At 45.3% G+C, this 18149-nt stretch overlaps 1 protein-coding gene across 1 annotated transcript; it reads right to left on the bottom strand.

The window, feature by feature from the left end:
• Nucleotides 1-6089: 6089 nt before the first annotated feature.
• Nucleotides 6090-7813, bottom strand: LOC143509767 (orexin/Hypocretin receptor type 1). The gene has a single exon (XM_076998587.1). The coding sequence runs from the start codon at nucleotides 7545-7547 to the stop codon at nucleotides 6261-6263; it is 1287 nt and encodes a 428-aa protein (XP_076854702.1). The 5' UTR covers nucleotides 7548-7813; the 3' UTR covers nucleotides 6090-6260.
• Nucleotides 7814-18149: the final 10336 nt, after the last annotated feature.

Raw genomic sequence — 18149 nt, forward strand, 5'->3', positions numbered from 1 at the left:
TTATGGTTAGGATTAGTAAATTGAAGCGTATACCCAATGTCCCTTTGATACCATGCACTAGAGGGCAGGCTAACCCTGAATTCGCAAATATGTAGTTCTGTTACCTAACGGCCATTTCTCCCATTACCATAGTACAAGCCATGCTGGGCCTACTTTGTTAAAGATTAAAGACTTTTAAAGATTAAAGATTTATAATTTACCATGGTCATAGTACTACTAATATGGCTACAGGCCGTGCACTGCTATCTTGTTAGTAATAGCTTCCTTTAATAGCTGACAATAGCTTCACTTGATGAGTAATTGGAATAGAATGGATAGTGTATAAATATTTGGCAGGGAGAAAAGTACTATTCTGAATAGAATATGCACAACTAACAAAGAACTGGCAGAACTTGTCATATATCCTCATATACAGACATATTCCATCTTTTATATTTTCCTGTAAAAGTGTATCAACATATACTGTACAGAAGAGACTTTCATGCCACAGTTTCCACTGTGGTATTCTACTATGAGGCCTTGAAACCTAAGCAGATATGCCACCCCTCTCACTGGCAAAGCCTGAACAATCACTGAAGGTCACAGACTCCTATTTATCAGACATCATAGGTGCTAGCAGACAAAACCACCACAATTAAAAATAATATTATATACACTCACCGGCCACTTTATTAGGTGCACTTTGCTAGTACCGGGTTGGACCCCGTTTTGCCTTCAGAACTGCCTTAATCTTTTGTGGCATAGATTCATCAAAGTACTGGAAACTGAAGATGAGTACACTGTGGTCATAAAGGGATGGACATGGTCAGCAACAATACTCATGTAGGCTGGGGCATTGACATGATGCTCAACTGGTACACCATTGCACCACCACCAGCAGAACCGTTGATTCAAGGCAGGATGGATCCATGCTTTCATGTTGTTGATGCCAAATTCTGACCCTACTATCCGAATGTCACAGCAGAAATTGAGACTCATCAGACCAGGCAAAGTTTTTCCAGTCTTCTATTGTCCAATTTTGGTGAGCCTGTGTGAATTCTAACCTCAGTTTCCTGTTCTTAAGCTGACAGGAGTGGCACCCGGCGTGGTCTTCTGCTGCTATAGCCCATCTGCCTCAAAGTTCGACGTGTTGTGCATTCAGAGATGCTCTTCTGCATGCCACAGTTTTAACGACTGGTTATTTGAGTTACTGTTACTGTTCTATCAGCCGTTCTCCTCTGACCTCTGGCATCAACGAGGCATTTGCGCTCACAGAACTGCTGCTCACTGGATATTTTCTCTTTTTCAGACTATTCTCTGTAAACCCAAGAGATATTTGTGTGTGAAAATCCCAGTAGATCAGCAGTTTCTGAAATCCTCAGACCAGCCCCTTTGGAACCAATAACAGTTGGACAGGTGTACCTAATTAATATATATTCTTATATTTATATAAGAATACGGCAGGGTAAGTAAGCAAGCCCACTGGCTAGCATTGCTTACATAGAGATACACATTAAGTTCCTGTGTTTGATGAGGCAGATCCTGAAACCGTTAATAGGAGATTACATTAGACATTAAACTGCCATTGTTCTATTCTGGGTAATATGTTCTGTTCACAGCAGGATAATGTCTCTGTATTTAAGTCCATAAGTTTAAGTCCTCCTCAAATTCTTCATTGCCAAGTCATAACATCACAATGTATAGAGTGTCCCCAGTCCCGTTAAGGCATCATTGCCTCATCTCTTGAGTTCTTTTCATGTCTTCAAATTGCATGTCTTCTTCCAGAGGTTGGAGCAAGGATTGTATTGTATTTGGTATGCTTTCAGACTACTCCAAACTACTTCAGCACCCCTGTGCTCTCTACAGAACCTCTCTCACACACATACGCACTCACGCGCACACACTGCAGCCGAAATCAGTTTTTGTTTTCAATGGAGCCAAAGGCTATTCCATTTGCCATTTTCTCCTGCCTGTTCAGTTTGACAAAAAGGCTTCAGCTGGACCAAACAAACAAACAAACAAACAAAAAACATACAAAAACCATGAAATTGGGGTATATGTATTATTACCCCTAAATTATCAGAACTATATTCTATAAACACATATCAATCTGAGCTGATGATGAGAAAACTACTTCATTCAATCATCCAAGTGGTCCTTTCACAATATTCTCTAAGGAAACCATTCTTACAAAGTACAAACTATACTCTCGATCACATTTGTACAACATGAGTCAAGTCAGTCACTTTCCATTCCTGATTAAAAATGACTTAGCATTGCTAATTTCAGCCTATTTTCAGTGTCAGTTTGTACACTATGTAGGCTATATGAATAAAAATGTGTTAACATTAAGCCTGCCCTCCGTCATGCACAATTAAAACGTTTAAGTGCACATTAATGCATTGCTGAATTTCTGCACCATGTTGACCCTTTTAATAACAATTTACTTATTAACTTTGTGTTTAATTACATAACTACACCATTATACAATTACAGCCCCACACAGCATATCCCATCCACCCCTACACCCTTTACTCCTTCTATATTATATCTGTTAATGTATATAAAGTTTACTGTATAAATACATGCAGAAATGTATGAAATATAGCCAATAAAATGTTAATGTGCTTCAGCAGTGATTCTAGTTGATTGCTTTCTGGTTGGACTGCTGTGTTTCCAACAGAGGATGATGGTTCAGAAAAGATGACATTGGGAAAGAAGTGGTTGGTGTGTCTGTGTTGGTTTTGAGTGCCTTAAAGCAGAGGGCAACAAAGGATCTGCAAACCTTCTGGTGGCCTAGGTCAATATCCTCAAGATCAGCAAGGTTCTGATGACCTTCTCAGCACACTCGATAATATGCCGTGGTGGTTTCAAGTATCTCATCCCTTTAATCCGAAAGAATACGCTAGCTTTGCTTTGACAGACAGCAGTTCATTTGGACTTCATTTGACAACAGACTGGTGGTGCCTTTCTGCACATCTAAACTGGAAAGAGACAGTTCTCAGTGCTGCAGTGACTGACAGGTGTAATTGGTTTTTCATGAGAAGATTTGTTCATCTCTTGGCCAGTCTTACACAACTACTCCTCTTCATTCAATTCCACTCGCAGGAGTATTAGGCCATTATGTCCACTGAATTGTATTATGTGGACATACAGTACTGTGTGTGACGGCTGGAACATGGTGTCTCGCAGATGTAAAAATCAGACAGAGTTCAACCGTAATCCAAATTCAGCGTCAAAAACAATCCAGGTAACAGTAACAGACAATCAGTAGCAGACAGTAACAGACAAACGAAACAGACAAACAGTAACAGACAATTAGTAACAGACAATCATACAATCTAGGGTACCAAGAGAGGAATCCAAAGGAGAGTCGTAAGACGAGTACTAGGTCAAACCATAATAGAGAAACACTAGAAAAACCGCTACTTCCAGGAGTTTTCAGCAATACTTCACAATGAGATTAAAGACTGGTGGAGTATATAAGGAAGGTACTAAATTGAGAACAGGTGTGAGCTAGTTTTGAGGGGAGGAGGAACGAGGCAGATGACGACGGGAGTTCTGGGTGTTGTGGTCCCCTTGGGTCTGCTGTATGACAGTGTGAGGGACATTTTGTTAGTAGTTTGCTGTCCAACACACTATATTATATCTATATATATTTAAAGTGTGATATGTGATATCCAGTGTTTCTTCATTTTGTACAATTTTCACAGAAATTTTAATTTCATTTAAAATAAATTAATTTGCTTCTTTATGTTTTTCTCTGTCACTCCCTCTGTTCCTCTGGCTCCAAACGTGCTTTTTCTTGAAAGAAAGTCCATCAGCTGGGCTGTCAGAGAAACTGGATGCCACAAAAGACAGATGTTAGATGGGAAAGGTTGTCATCTTTTTTTGCTGAAATATAACCGTAGAGAACTGTACAACTAGGAGGTTACAGTAATTCTGTGCTGTAAGGGAAATGGATGCAGGTCATCTTCAGGTCCTGAGTAAGTGGAATAAGAATACAGTGGACAGCAAGACTGTCTACCCATCAAGCAATTCATCAGAAACACCACTCCACTGCTTTAATCTGTTTCTGACGACTGGATATATGTGTTGGCTGGATATTTCTGAACTATTCTCAAATCAGCATTAACACTAACACAAATTAATACCTTAGCAACACTTCTATTCCCTCTGAATTTGACCCAGGTCAATATCCTTTACAAGACTAGCATGATGTTGCCATTCATGCTTTGATGAGAAGTATCTGCCTGCAAAACAGAATGTGGTCAGAAGAGGTTCTGTGTTCAGTAAATGCATTTAACACGTTTAACTGAACACGTGTAAAATGCATGTCAGGAATACTTCTAATAAATGGACGCTTTGTGGGTACAAGGTAGTTGTTTTTAATAAAGTGGTTGGGGGTGTGCTATGAATTATTCTCCAAATCTCACACAGATATTAACACTAACAGTTAAACAGTTAAATTAATTAATCTACTTTTTAAATATAATTTCTATCTTGGGATCTGCAAGACCTTGTCTCACATTAAAATGGAATTATGGGACGTTCATGTACTATGTGTTGTAAGGGTTCCTGCAAGCTTACAAGCTACATTCATGAATTACTTTATTTAGAACAGGAATTTACATTGAATTTAAACTAAACAAGTCTTTCATATTTAGAATGAATGCACTCTGTTAGACATTTGAAACATCACATCAGTTCATTTAAAGTCATATTACTAAATCATATCTCCAGGTTTGATGAATCTGATGTTTTTTTCCAACACTTTCACTTTACCACAATTCTGGCCACCTTAACAGCACTTAACACGCTGATCCTTAATTTTCCATTGAACTCTGCGGCGAGGGCCCTGCATTGCTTCTGAATTGCGGCTCTGCGAGAGACGTGGGAGAGGGAAGAGGCGATGGTATCGTCCCCAAGTGCCGTGATGGGGAGAGATTTATTCCCTTCACGTTTCTGCCAGTCAGGAAGTGGCGAGCAGCAGCAACAAACCGCACGTCTCGAGCGAGGCGTCCTCGGCTGCGCCGTTAATCCACGCGCTCGTCCCTGCCAGCTGGCCTCCGCCTGCCTGACCGTGTTGTTCCGTTTACACCAGATTAGCTTGTGACATGCTGACCATCACAACTTCTAGTTCTTCTACATATCACATCGAATATATCATGGAGTTTCAGAAAACAGGAAACCAAAAACAAAAATACAGAATTACAAAAGGTTTCCCTTACTACGTGTGTGAACCCTAATAAAGAGTGAATCACGTGGAAACTCAGTTTATTCTGACAAGGCTTCATTGCACTTCTGACTCTATACGTTGTCATCGGTGTAAGTATGGCAGTATTTCACTGAACGGAGTCATTTATTGCTTTATCTGAGCGAGGCGTCCTCGAGTGTAGTGATGAACTGCTCGGATAATTGTTCCCACGTGAGACCTTGCAATATTAATATGCAAAATGTAATTTTATGTCATCTATTTTGAATTTCTAAATAAATAAATTGGGTGGCTAGGCTTTGATTTTTGCACCTTCCACAGTAGCACTTGTGTCCCTGTAAATTAAATACAGGCAATATGGCAGAAAAGAATGTGGAGAGATGTACATTTAATGTGAAAATGTAAACTCCAATTGTATTTTGTAAATTGCAATTGACTACAATTTTAGAAACGAATGATATCCTAAATTAAAATAGATAATTGTGTGCTTGCATGCAGTGTGATGCACACGCAAGTCTGAATTAACCTGGACTGCTGTTGAGCACTCTGGGTGTTCTTCAGAATTACAGTCTTGGTTTCTTGAAAGCGCATGCTCTTTATGAATCTATGCAGCTGTTTGAACCTTCTGGCAAGTCATTGCTGGCTTGTGAATCATGAAACCAGTCAGTGAAACATTTTAATTGGATTTTGTTCGCCTTTACTTTCAATATCGAAGACAGTTCTAAGTTTAGATTCCCCCCCAGTCTTTCGCTTGTGTGAAAATTGTTCACCTGTATTTGCATAAATCTTCATCAGAATCTGAAAGTGTCTGAAAGCCTTCTTTTCGAAAACACGCCTTTATTAGCCAGGCAGCAACTTCACTTGCATATATTTAATAGAAATGCACAAAATTACATTCATAAAGTTTCACATGTCACCAAGAGTGAAAAGGCATTAGCAACAGTACAACTGAAACACGTTGAGACCAAGTATAAGCACACCGACTCGGATCTGAATGTTTCCTACCCTGGCAAAAACACCCATAACCACAAGATATCCAATGGGACATTTGTAGTCTATTGTACAGTTAACTAAACACAGTCTCACACACGGTTATGGCAGACACGCTTTTGCTTTTGTTCCACCTGTCTCTGAAAATAGCGCACCCCGTCCAGCTCCTCCGCTTGGAGCGTTTCTTCTCGGATAACGTGCGACAGTGTGATTGCAGTTTGCCGGCAGAATCTCCTGAAGACGACTGCTGAGCCACGCTGAAGACAGAGGACATTTTCTCTCGGGTGCTCCTTCGGAACCTCTTCGCGGACCTGTACAGGTTACCCACGAAACAGTAGCATAGCGGGTTGAGCGCAGAATTGGTCAGTCCCAGCCATTGCGCAAACGGTCGGCACTGAAGTATCCATTCGTGTTCTGCGTGGCTGAGCACTACCCGGTCCAAGGAACTGGGCATGTTAAAGTCGATCCAAATATCTGCTACATATAGTGGCAGCCACGAGAACGTGAACAACACCACCAAGACGAGGACCATCTTGGCTATTTTCTTGCGCGTTTTGAGCCGACTGACAGGTTGAGTTAAGACAAATGTATTGGGTTCATTAAATTTGTCCGTCGTACACCACAATTTCCAGCCGGTAAGAAAACATATAATGAGATTAAACAGGACGGGAAATCCATACAAAGCGCAGAACAGTAAGAAGTTATAGCCTTGGCGAAGTTTTTCTTTGGACCAACTCTCGACGCACACCGTAATTAAATGTAATCCATCGAGCAGAGAAAGCGTTCTGGTTTTGTTCATGAAAAACAGAGGTAAGCAGAGCCCAGATGACACCGTCCACACCATTGTTATCATGCACACAATTTTCCTGCTTGTGAAGAAGGACCGAGCATGGAGAGGGTTGTGGACGGTGTAGTATCTGTTTAGACTTATTACAGCAAGACTTAACACGCTTGCGGACACAGAGACAGCTTGAACAAATGGTACAACACTACACAGAAAGTCCCCAAAGACCCATGCGTTATATACCTGGTGCCCTAAGTTTACAGGCATGCAGACACACACCACCATCATATCACACACTGCCAAATTTATCAGCAGTTTCCTTGTGACTGAGGCACCGGTTAGTCGATTCCTTTTTCGAGTCAGGGCAAGAAGCGCCATAATATTCCCCACAAATCCTGTCAGGAAGGATATTAAATACATAATCATCAGGATAATAGTGCCAGGTTCGTGGCCTGCAAAAAGGAAGTCTATAGCAAAAGGCGTTGGATCTCGTATGCTCCCGTTAATGTTGTATTCCCCAAAAGAAAAGTTTGTTGGAAAAAGGTGTCCGAATTTTGCGTAAATGATTGAAAAATTCATAGCTTTTCAAGTCATCACTTTATCGTCACCAACAAAAATCACTCGTAAGCGGCAACAAGAACAATTCGCCTCAATCAAATTAAACATTGACGCCTACAAATTAAAGCGACAATATGTCTCTGTCTTTTCATCACAGCTTACAGTCCAGCTCCATGATAAAAGATGACTCGTATGTATTGGAATCGGCGGCGTGATCAGCTATCAGACTCTTTACTGCGTCCCCCCGCACCACTGTGGTAGTCGACGTTACCAGACCAGCGTGTAAACTTACGGCAGCGCCTCCGTCCTACTAGTGGCGCTCTAAATTCAGTCCCTGCAGTTACAGTCCTAATTATCAGCTCCCGGTATTTCATTCACACGTAAGAACTAATATGACGATACACTGTCATGACTTGTAAAGTGCTGATCGCACGAATGAAAGAAAAGTTCACAAAATGTGCTCTCATGGGAAGCTTGCAGTGTCCACCCGGAGCGCACTAATGGCCAAACGCACAAAAATCAGCATCTAATCGCACAAAAGAAGCATTGTGATGGGAACCGCACCTCAGGAGAATTTAGTTTTTATTTTCTAAATTCCCCATCTGCAATAAAAAGGTTTTATTGAATAGTTATATAGCCTACATTCATTGTTATACATATACATTGTATATTGTTATACATTCAAATAGCCATACACATTCAATCAGAAATTATCTTTGAAGCAAACAGGTTTTTTCTATTTACTTATTAGAGTTTGAATTAAGTCTGACTGTTATGTCTTTTGAGGACAATTTTTCAATTTTAGTGTTACAAGTGCTATACATACACAGTTTGCTTTCTTAGTGAGTATAAATGCAGATAAGGCATTTAGGTGAAGGCCATCTGCCCGCTCCTCTACACTGAGGTAAGAAGTGAAATCACCTGCTTCTTTTGGCCTTTAGAGTTTTAAAGTCACAGCAGCCTGTTGTGCTTTGATCCTCTTAGCACAGCATGTTCGTTGATGCAAAAGAAAACATCACCAGTCTTGTCTTTAACCTTTTATTAAAATCAAGTAAAAATACAGAGCGCTCTGGAGAGAATACACAAAAGCCTAACTCTATAGCTTTGTGTGCAGGTCTCTGAAACAGACACTTTTCCACCTGTACTTTATAGTATGACCTGGGTATAAACCCCACCTTTGCTGCTCTGCGATGGAATCTTCCTATGTCTGAAAACGTGTCTGCCTATTTCTCTAAATAGACTACCTGTCAGCCACTCTACCCCCAGTGAACTTGATCTGACCTTTTTACCATTTTCCACTTTGCTCTCTGCCTCCATCTTGCAGATGCTGATGACCCGTTTTCAACTTGTGTGTGAACTTGCACAGGTGTTAACACATTCTGTGGAACATCCTGTTTTTCTCTCTTGCACACTAATAGAGTGCACACTAATATGCTGCTTAACCCCTCTAATGCCCCCCCCAATAATGAATATACTTTTGTACCTTAATGCACCTTATGCAGCATTCATATCTAACTTTAATATCAAGTTTACTGGTAAGCAAAAATATTGTTGCTATTGTTACTGCTAAGCAAAAACCTATTATCTCAACAAGCCATACTGAGAACCCACAGTCAGTGCATATGAAAATATTCTAGTTTAATAAAGACAGAATCTGTGGTAGCGCACACAAGACGAACTAGAATACTTAATTGGAATATTAATATTTGAGATTGTTAGTGTTTTAGGGTCCCCTAAACCTTTATAACTGCCAGGCTAAACCATTAGACTACTAAATGAACACTGATATTAATCTTTGGATATTAGACTCCTTGCTTGTGATTGGTACTCATACTTGTGTAACGTGGCTCGCGCCACGGAGCGAGGAGACGGACACAAACGCTGAGATGAGCGAGATTTAATGAAGGGAATACCAAACTCGGAGTCAACAAAACAGGCAGGGGTCATAACATTAAAGCAATCCAGACAAGAAACATGAACTGACATCTTGAGACAAGAACAGGGAAGACTCACGGACTAGGGATCAAACAGGCTGACCGAACAACGCACGAACCGACAGAATGACAAAATGAACAAAGCACAGAGTAGACAAAATCACGGATACTGGACTGGGGAAATACTAGGACTTTATACATAGAAACTAACTAGGGACAGGTGATGGCAATCACACTGGGGCGTGGCAACAAACAAGGAATAAACGCAACAAACGAGCAGGGCGGGACAAACAGGCAGGGAACACGGACATGAGGGAACCCAGAGTGACAGCTACGAGAGGGGGCGTTGCTGTCACGGTGAGTCGGCCTGGACGCCACCAGAGGGCACCCCAAGCGACCCGCACAAGCACCACCACGCCCCCCATCACACAACGCACACCCTCACAACGCAGAACACTCCCACGCTCCCAATCACCTGTGTTCTAACACCTGTTCCGTGTTAGGCTCTCCCTTTATATTCCCACAGGTCGATCCTTCCAGCGCTGCTCATTCTCCTGCCTCAGCGCCTCGCTACCAGTGAGAGTTCTGCCCTTGCTACTCAAGAAAGCCTTTACTTCGGTGTTCTCATTTCTGTTGCTACCTTTTGCCTTTGAGCCTGAGTCTTTTTGTTGTTAATTATCATGGATAATAAACCAGAGCTTCCTTCACCTCTGCCTCCTGCTGCCTCTGTCCCAGCGTCACAGAATGAGCAACCTTCGACAGCAGGAGCAGAAGCGCCGTCTCCTTTGGAGATATTGGCCACGCAAGGTAGGGTCATCGGAAGACAGCAACAAGAGATCACCGAGATCAAAACCATGATGCAAATGATGTCGAGTTGCTTGCAGTCTCTCTCTGCCCAGGCGAGCAGCGCATCTCCTCCAGTACGAGAGGATAGAGGTCTCATCGCACCTCCCGAGCCCTACGGAGGGGAACCCGACAGGTGCGAGGGATTCCTCATGCAATGCGGGTTATACTTTACGTATCGGTCTTCTCTAAGTCCCGAGAAAAAGATCGCTTACGTTTTATCCCGCCTCACGGGTAAAGCGCTGGAGTGGGGAACAGCGCTCATGAGAACTGAATCAGCTCTGCTGACGGACTACGACGCGTTCGTCTCGGAGCTGAGAGACGTATTCCACCACCCGAGACAGGGCAATGCGTGCGGACAGAGCTTACTGAGACTGCGTCAGGGCACGCGGCACGCGGCCGAATACGCCCTGGACTTTCGGACCTTGGCCGCCAACACCGGGTGGAATGATGCGGCTCTTGTTGACGCGTTCGTCGCGAGCTTACGCCCCGAGCTAAGGGCAGAGCTCGCGTGTCGCCAGGAAGGGGCGAGTTTTTCACAGGTGGTGCGTTTAGCGGTCACGTATGACCGTCTGCTGCAGGAGAGGACAAGCCGAATTCCTCACGGTCCTGTTGGCGACACCACTCCGGCCCCGGCGAGCCCCAAAGAGAACCAGAGACCCGAACCCATGCAGATCGGGGAGACAACCACGACCAAGGAGACCGCTCGCCCGAGCGGTGGCAGAGCTCGCGTGAGTAACTCCTTGACCGGTAATTTACTTACCATCCCAGCCTGGTTGTCTTACAGGGGCTGTTCTGTGGGGGTTCTTGCCCTAGTGGACTCGGGAGCGTCGGGGAACGTGATGGAGCAGAGACTGGCGGAGCGGCTAAGGGTTCCCTTGAAGAAGTTGGAGAAACCGAGGCATGTGCAGGCGCTGGACGGACGACCTGTGGGCGGGGGCGTGATCCAGTACCGCACTGCTTACCTCCGTCTCACCATACAGGGTCATACCGAATACATATCGTTTTACATTCTACCACATTTACGTCACCCAGTCACGTTAGGTCTTCCCTGGCTCCGTTTGCACAATCCCCTCATTAAATGGTCCTCGGGTCGCATCCTCCGTTGGTCCACTCTGTCCAAACGTCCACGTGCGGGTCGCAGAAAGCCCTATAACATGCTGACCACTAGTATAGAGAGCCCTAATGTCGCTCACCCCCAAGTGATCCCAAGCCAGTACCGGGACCTCGCGGAGGTATTCAGCGCATCCAAAGCTGCACAGTTACCACCACACCGCCCCTGGGATGTCACCATCACCCTGAGAGAAGGCACGACTCCCCCCAAATGCAGGATCTACCCCCTGTCACAAGAGGAGGAGCAGGTGATGGAGCAATACATTAGAGAGGCTTTGGCTCAGGGCTATATCACTCCCTCCACCTCGCCCGCCTCAGCCAGTGTCTTCTTCGTGAAGAAGAAGGACGGTGGTCTGAGGCCATGCGTGAATTATCGGGGGCTCAATTCCCTCTTGGTGAACTACTCATACCCACTGCCTCTGGTGCCTTCGGCCCTGGAGCAGCTACGGGAGGCGAGTGTGTTCACCAAACTGGATCTGCGCAGCGCCTACAACCTCATCCGGGTCCGAGAGGAGGATGAGTGGAAAATGGCGTTCAGTACATCTACTGGTCATTACCAGTACCGGGTCTTACCTTACGGTTTGGCGTCGGCACCGTCGTTTTTCCAGGCGTACATCAACGAGGTCTTGAGGGAGTACCTGAATAGATGTGTCGTCGCTTATATTGATGACATCCTCATCTATTCTCCTTCCCGGGACCAACACGTCCGTGATGTGCGGGCAGTCCTGAGCACTCTCCTGCGCAGTAGGCTATACTGCAAGCTGGAGAAGTGCGAGTTCCATCTTTCAGAGGTGAACTTCCTTGGTTACATCATAAGGTCAGGCTCCGTGCATATGCAACCGAGAAAGGTGGAGGCGGTGAGGGGGTGGAACCGTCCTCACACACGGCGCGAGCTCCAAAGATTTTTGGGCTTCGCGAACTTTTATAGGCGTTTCATCCGCTCGTATAGCCAGATAGCCAAGCCTCTCACAGACCTACTGCGTGGAGGGGCGAAGAGGATAACCTGGACTGCGGAGGCGGAAAACGCGTTTAACGAGATCAAGCAGGCGTTCACTTCTGCACCTATGTTGCACCAGCCCGACCCGAAACGGCCGTTCGTGGTGGAAGTAGACGCGTCCGATGTAGGGGTCGGGGCCGTGCTATCCCAGCGTTTCAGAAAACACTGCTCGCTTAAACCTATCGCCTTCTTTTCTAGGAAACTCAGTTCTGCAGAGCGAAATTACGGAGTCGGCGACAGAGAATTACTAGCCATGAAACTGGCTTTCGAGGAATGGCGACATTGGCTGGAGGGGGCGAAACATCCGTTCACAGTGATCACTGACCACAAAAATCTCGAGTATATAAAATCCACGAGACGTATGAATGCGCGTCAGGCGCGATGGTCCCTGTTCTTTTCCCGATTCCGTTTTCAGGTGACGTACCGCCCCGGTGAGAAGAACACACGCGCTGACGCTCTCTCTCGCTCCTTCCCGGAGAGCAGAGAGTCAACGGAAAAAGAGCCCGTCCTTCCAACGGAGTGTTTTCTAGGCGCGCTGGACTGGGAGATCGACCGAGCGATCACGGCGGCCAACCCACACCCCCGGTGTCCTCCTCACCGCAGGTTTGTCCCTCCTGCGCAGCGAACTCCTCTCATCAGTTGGGCGCATTCTTCGCTAGGCACAGGTCACCCCGGCACAACCAAGACGTCACAGGTGCTGGGAGCTCGTTACTGGTGGCCGGGACTACACAGAGACGTCCTGCGGCACGTGGCCTCATGTCCGGACTGTGCAAGGAGCAAGGTGCCCCGGGTGCCTCCCGCGGGTAAGCTGCTTCCCTTACCCATACCGGTTCAGCCCTGGACTCACATAGCGGTTGATTTCGTAACAGACCTGCCTGAGTCCGACGGAAACACCACCATCCTTTCCGTAGTAGACCGATTCTCCAAGATGGTGCGCTTCATACCTCTACCAGGACTGCCTACGGCTTGGGAGACAGCAGAGATCCTGTTTAAAGAAGTGTTCAGGCAGTTCGGGTTACCTGAGGACATCGTCTCCGACCGAGGGCCCCAGTTCACATCTCAGGTATGGAGAGAGTTTTTATCCAAGCTCAACATAACGGTCAGCCTCACCTCAGGATACCACCCACAAGCCAACGGGCAGGTGGAGCGTATAAACCAGGAGCTGGGACGATTCCTAAGAGCCTACTGCAGTGAGTATCCGGACACATGGAGCTCCTTACTCACCTGGGCGGAATACGCACAGAACTCCCTGGTCCAATCGAGCACAGGTAAAACCCCGTTCGAGTGCGTGTTAGGCCGACAACCACCTCTCTACCCATGGAATGCCGCCTCCTCTGACCAACCCATAGTCGAGGAGTGGTGCCAGCGAAGCGAGAGGGTTTGGGCGGATACTCACCGCAAGCTGGAGGCAGCGGTAAGGAGGTTCAAAGCCAAAGCCGACCGCCGACGGAGCGAGGCACCCACATACAGAGTCGGGGACAAGGTGTGGGTGGCTACCGGCGACGGCCGCCTGGGACCGCGGGGAAAACTGACTGACCGGTACACAGGTCCGTACACCATCTCCAGACAGATAAATCCGGTTACTTACCAGGTACACCTGCCAGCGGACCGCCGAATCTCGAGGACGTTCCACGTGTCTGCACTAAAGCCGTTCCGGGAGGGCCCGTTGAGCACGGAGGGAGCACCACGTCCCCCTTCTCCGCTGCAGCTGCCAGACGGGCAGGCTTATGGGGTGAGTCGCTTGCTGAACTCCAGGCGCAGGGGCGGTGTACTGCAGTATCTGGTCGATTGGGAGGGCTACGGACCGGAGGAGAGGTCGTGGGTCCCTGCCTCCCAGGTGCTGGATCCTTCCTTGATCGCCTCCTTCCATCGGGAGCACCCTGGTCTTCCGGCTCCGCGTGGCCCGGGGCGCCCGAGGAGAGATCGGCTGGCAGGATCCTTGGGGAGGGGTTCTGTCACAGTGAGTCGGCCTGGACGCCACCAGAGGGCACCCCAAGCGACCCGCACAAGCACCACCACGCCCCCCCATCACACAACGCACACCCTCACAACGCAGAACACTCCCACGCTCCCAATCACCTGTGTTCTAACACCTGTTCCGTGTTAGGCTCTCCCTTTATATTCCCACAGGTCGATCCTTCCAGCGCTGCTCATTCTCCTGCCTCAGCGCCTCGCTACCAGTGAGAGTTCTGCCATTGCTACTCAAGAAAGCCTTTACTTCGGTGTTCTCATTTCTGTTGCTACCTTTTGCCTTTGAGCCTGAGTCTTTTTGTTGTTAATTATCATGGATAATAAACCAGAGCTTCCTTCACCTCTGCCTCCTGCTGCCTCTGTCCCAGCGTCACAGTTGCCCTACGTGACAACTTGTTTGTTTGTCTGTCTTGTGATGTTGTGCCCAATATTAATTGCCCCCTTGGGGTTAAATAAAGTTGATTCAATTCAATTCAATTCGAAGATGATATAAAACTTTAAACTCACATTTAAGGCAATGTTTTTTATATCTAATTCAGGACCATTAAAAAAGTTGGAGCAGGTGCAGCGGCTTGGAATTGCAACTGAACAGCACAGAACTCTTCCAGTTTGGTGACCACAGTACAGAAAAAAAGAGGTCTCTAAACTCACCAAGCACTTTATTAGGAACACCTCCTGGTAACTTAGTTCAGTGTCCATTTTATCAGCTACACTTACCATTTATGAGCACTTTGTACTTTGTAGTTCTACAATTACAGACTGTAGCCAATCTCTTTCTCTGTGTAGACACTGTGTTGTTGGAGTTTTTAAACACCGTCTACTCACTGTTGGCCTGGATGCTTTGGGACTGCTGGACTATTCTCAGTCCTGCAGTAACACCATAGTGTTTAAAAAATCCAGCAGCACTCCTGTGTCTGATCTACCATCGCAACACACACTAGCACGGCATCACCACATCAGTGTCACAGCAGTGCTAAGAGAGACCCACCACCCAAATAATACCTGCTCTGTGGTGTCCTGCAGCGGTCCTGGACAATGAATGACAGGGTGAAAGGGGGATGAAATGCAGGGGAACAGATGGACTACAGTCTGTAATTGTAAGTTCTCCTGTAAGTGGAGCTGATAAAATGGACAGTGAGTGTAACTACAGGGAGGTGTTCCTTGATGAATGTAAGAAATATGCGAACTGTGAAAAGTGTGCTGTAAAAGAACTGTAAAAGAGGTGTAAAGCCACTAATGGTCTAAATTTGTAGTCAAAATTGAGTCTGGTGTATGTTGCATCCCAAACACGAATCAAGTCAGACATACTTCAGCTGTTAAATAATAAACCTTTTAATTATCTGCCTTTTACTCAATTAGACTATATGGACAAATTTATTGGGACACCTACCCTAAACATTACATCTATGGGAGCTTTTATGACATCCCATTCTAAAGCCATTGGTATTAATAAGGAGTCGGACCACTTTTGCATCCAATAATGCTCTCATGGATCTTGCTTTCTTCGTTTGGTATGCTGAAGCATTAAGTCTTCCCTTCACTGGAAATAAGGGGTGCAGGCCAACCCCTGAAAAACAACCCCACACCATTATCCCTCCTCCACTAAACTTTACAGGTGACATAATGCAGTCTGGCAGATTGCGTTCTCCTGGCGTTCACCAAACCCAGACTCATCCATCAGTCTGCCAGATAGAGACCCCACTCCGTCTGAAGTTTGGCATGGTGCTACGTGATGTAAGGCTTGCATGCAGCTGCTCTGCCATGGAAACCCCTGCCCTCAAGCTCCTGGTGCACAGTGTGTATGCTGGCATTAATGCCAGAGGAGGTTTGGAGCTCCGCAGTCAGTGAGTCAGCAGAGCGTTGCTGATTTTTACACACTATGTGCCTCAGCGCTCGCTGGTCCTGTTCTGGAACTGGTCCAGTTCAAGGCTGAGTTACTGTGGTTCCTGAACACTTTCACTTTTCAGTATTACCACTCACAGTTGATCATTGAAGAAATTGCACAAACGTACTTGCAATGGTGGCATACCATTACTGTACTACACTCACATTCAGACGGAATGCCTGTATTTTATACACCTGTGGCAATGGGATGGAACACAATATACCTGAATCCAGTGATAAAGAGGTGTGTCCTAATACATTTGATCATATAGTGCATCTGACTAAAACTAACTTGAAATGGAAAAGTGGCTATGAAAAAAGTTATTTCCTGTCTGCAGCCATATAGTCAGGTTTATCATGAGTGTGGATGAAGAGAATGTGACCTCAAACCGCTTTACACATAAGATGGGTCTGACTGACCTATGACTGAGGTGAGAGAAAGAAGATTCAATACTGAATCATGAAGTGAGGGTCATATGCCTTACCAAATAGACACTTTCTATTACCTCTACAAAGCTGAACCCACAGAAAACCTCTGTGCTGCACTTTGGCATCATGTACCTAAGAAGCAGATGATGTTCACATGCTGATCTGACCCTCACAATGTATCAATGTTTTCAAAAGGCACTGCTGCTGTGAATGCCTCAGCCTCCCAGGTAAACACACATCCCGTGTCCCGTTATTCTTCTAGTTTTACAACACGTGGAACCATTCAGGCAAAACAATTTTCTCTCATCAGAGTGCGCTAAATATAGCATCCTATTATCTGCCAGGCAATAATACTCCACAATATATAGGATGGGTAATTTCCTGTGAACGTGACTAATCAAGTATATTTAAAGGCCAAATAAATTCTTTAATAGAATTTTTTGCATTTTCAAAGAACAATAAGGTTACATTTGGAACTGGCTGATGGAAAACTGTGAAACTGCAAAAGCAGTGTTTGTATGTGTAAAAAACAAACCTCTCACATCACAGCTGTGACAGGTGGGATCCTGAGAGCCTGGGTCTGGGCCCTGAGCACGATCTCAGTCATCACGCCACCTGAGCAAAGGACAGCAGCATCATGCATGGAGTTCAGAGTGGGAGTGCTAATGGACCAGAAGTGTGAGTTTTAAGAGACACAGACGACTGGGCTACAGATGGAGACGCTGTGAGGGGAGGGTTTTAATAAGCTGAAAAAAATTGTGACTGACGAGAACATTAAGCTGCCTCAGTGGTAAAGCCATTCTTCCCTAGAAACTTCACAGGAAATTGAAAATAAATAGATGTACTGTATATTTTACTAGTACTAGTACTAGTAGGACTAGTAGTCAAAGAAGTGGGTGGAAATATTGTGATCTTCATCATTTGAACATTTCTGGCATGTTCTTATAAAAACTTGCAACACTTGTTTTAGTGTTATTAGGAAATTAGACTTTGATTTATGAAATCACTAAATCTGAAATAATGCAATGGCAAACTACTTCATTATTCAGGCTGAATTGGCTACTATTAATAGCAGGATTGTTTCATATCTTGCTTCATGTGAGAATGATCTCATGTGCTATTTAATGCATCTCATGTCAAGTATCAAAGGGTCCTCCTGAATTCAAAGGTTTGTTAAGGAAAGGATGAGAGACAGAGAGACAGAGAGAGAGAGAGACAGAGAGAGATGGGAGAGAGATGACTTCATGAAGCCATGAAAACCCTTGTGGGAATTTAAACAAGACAAAAGTAACCTAGACAATTTTAATTAAGCTTTTATTACACTGACCTATTAGAAGAAGTAAGCAGATATTAAACTCATAGGAAAATGCAAATACAAACTGCACAGAGAGTATTGAGCTCTCCAGTCAAATAACTCACTTACTGTGTGGAAGAGTATTGACTTTTAAGAGG

This window comes from Brachyhypopomus gauderio, chromosome 3 (genome assembly GCF_052324685.1).
Source record: "Brachyhypopomus gauderio isolate BG-103 chromosome 3, BGAUD_0.2, whole genome shotgun sequence".
In the NCBI taxonomy this organism is placed as follows: Eukaryota; Metazoa; Chordata; class Actinopteri; order Gymnotiformes; family Hypopomidae; genus Brachyhypopomus; species Brachyhypopomus gauderio.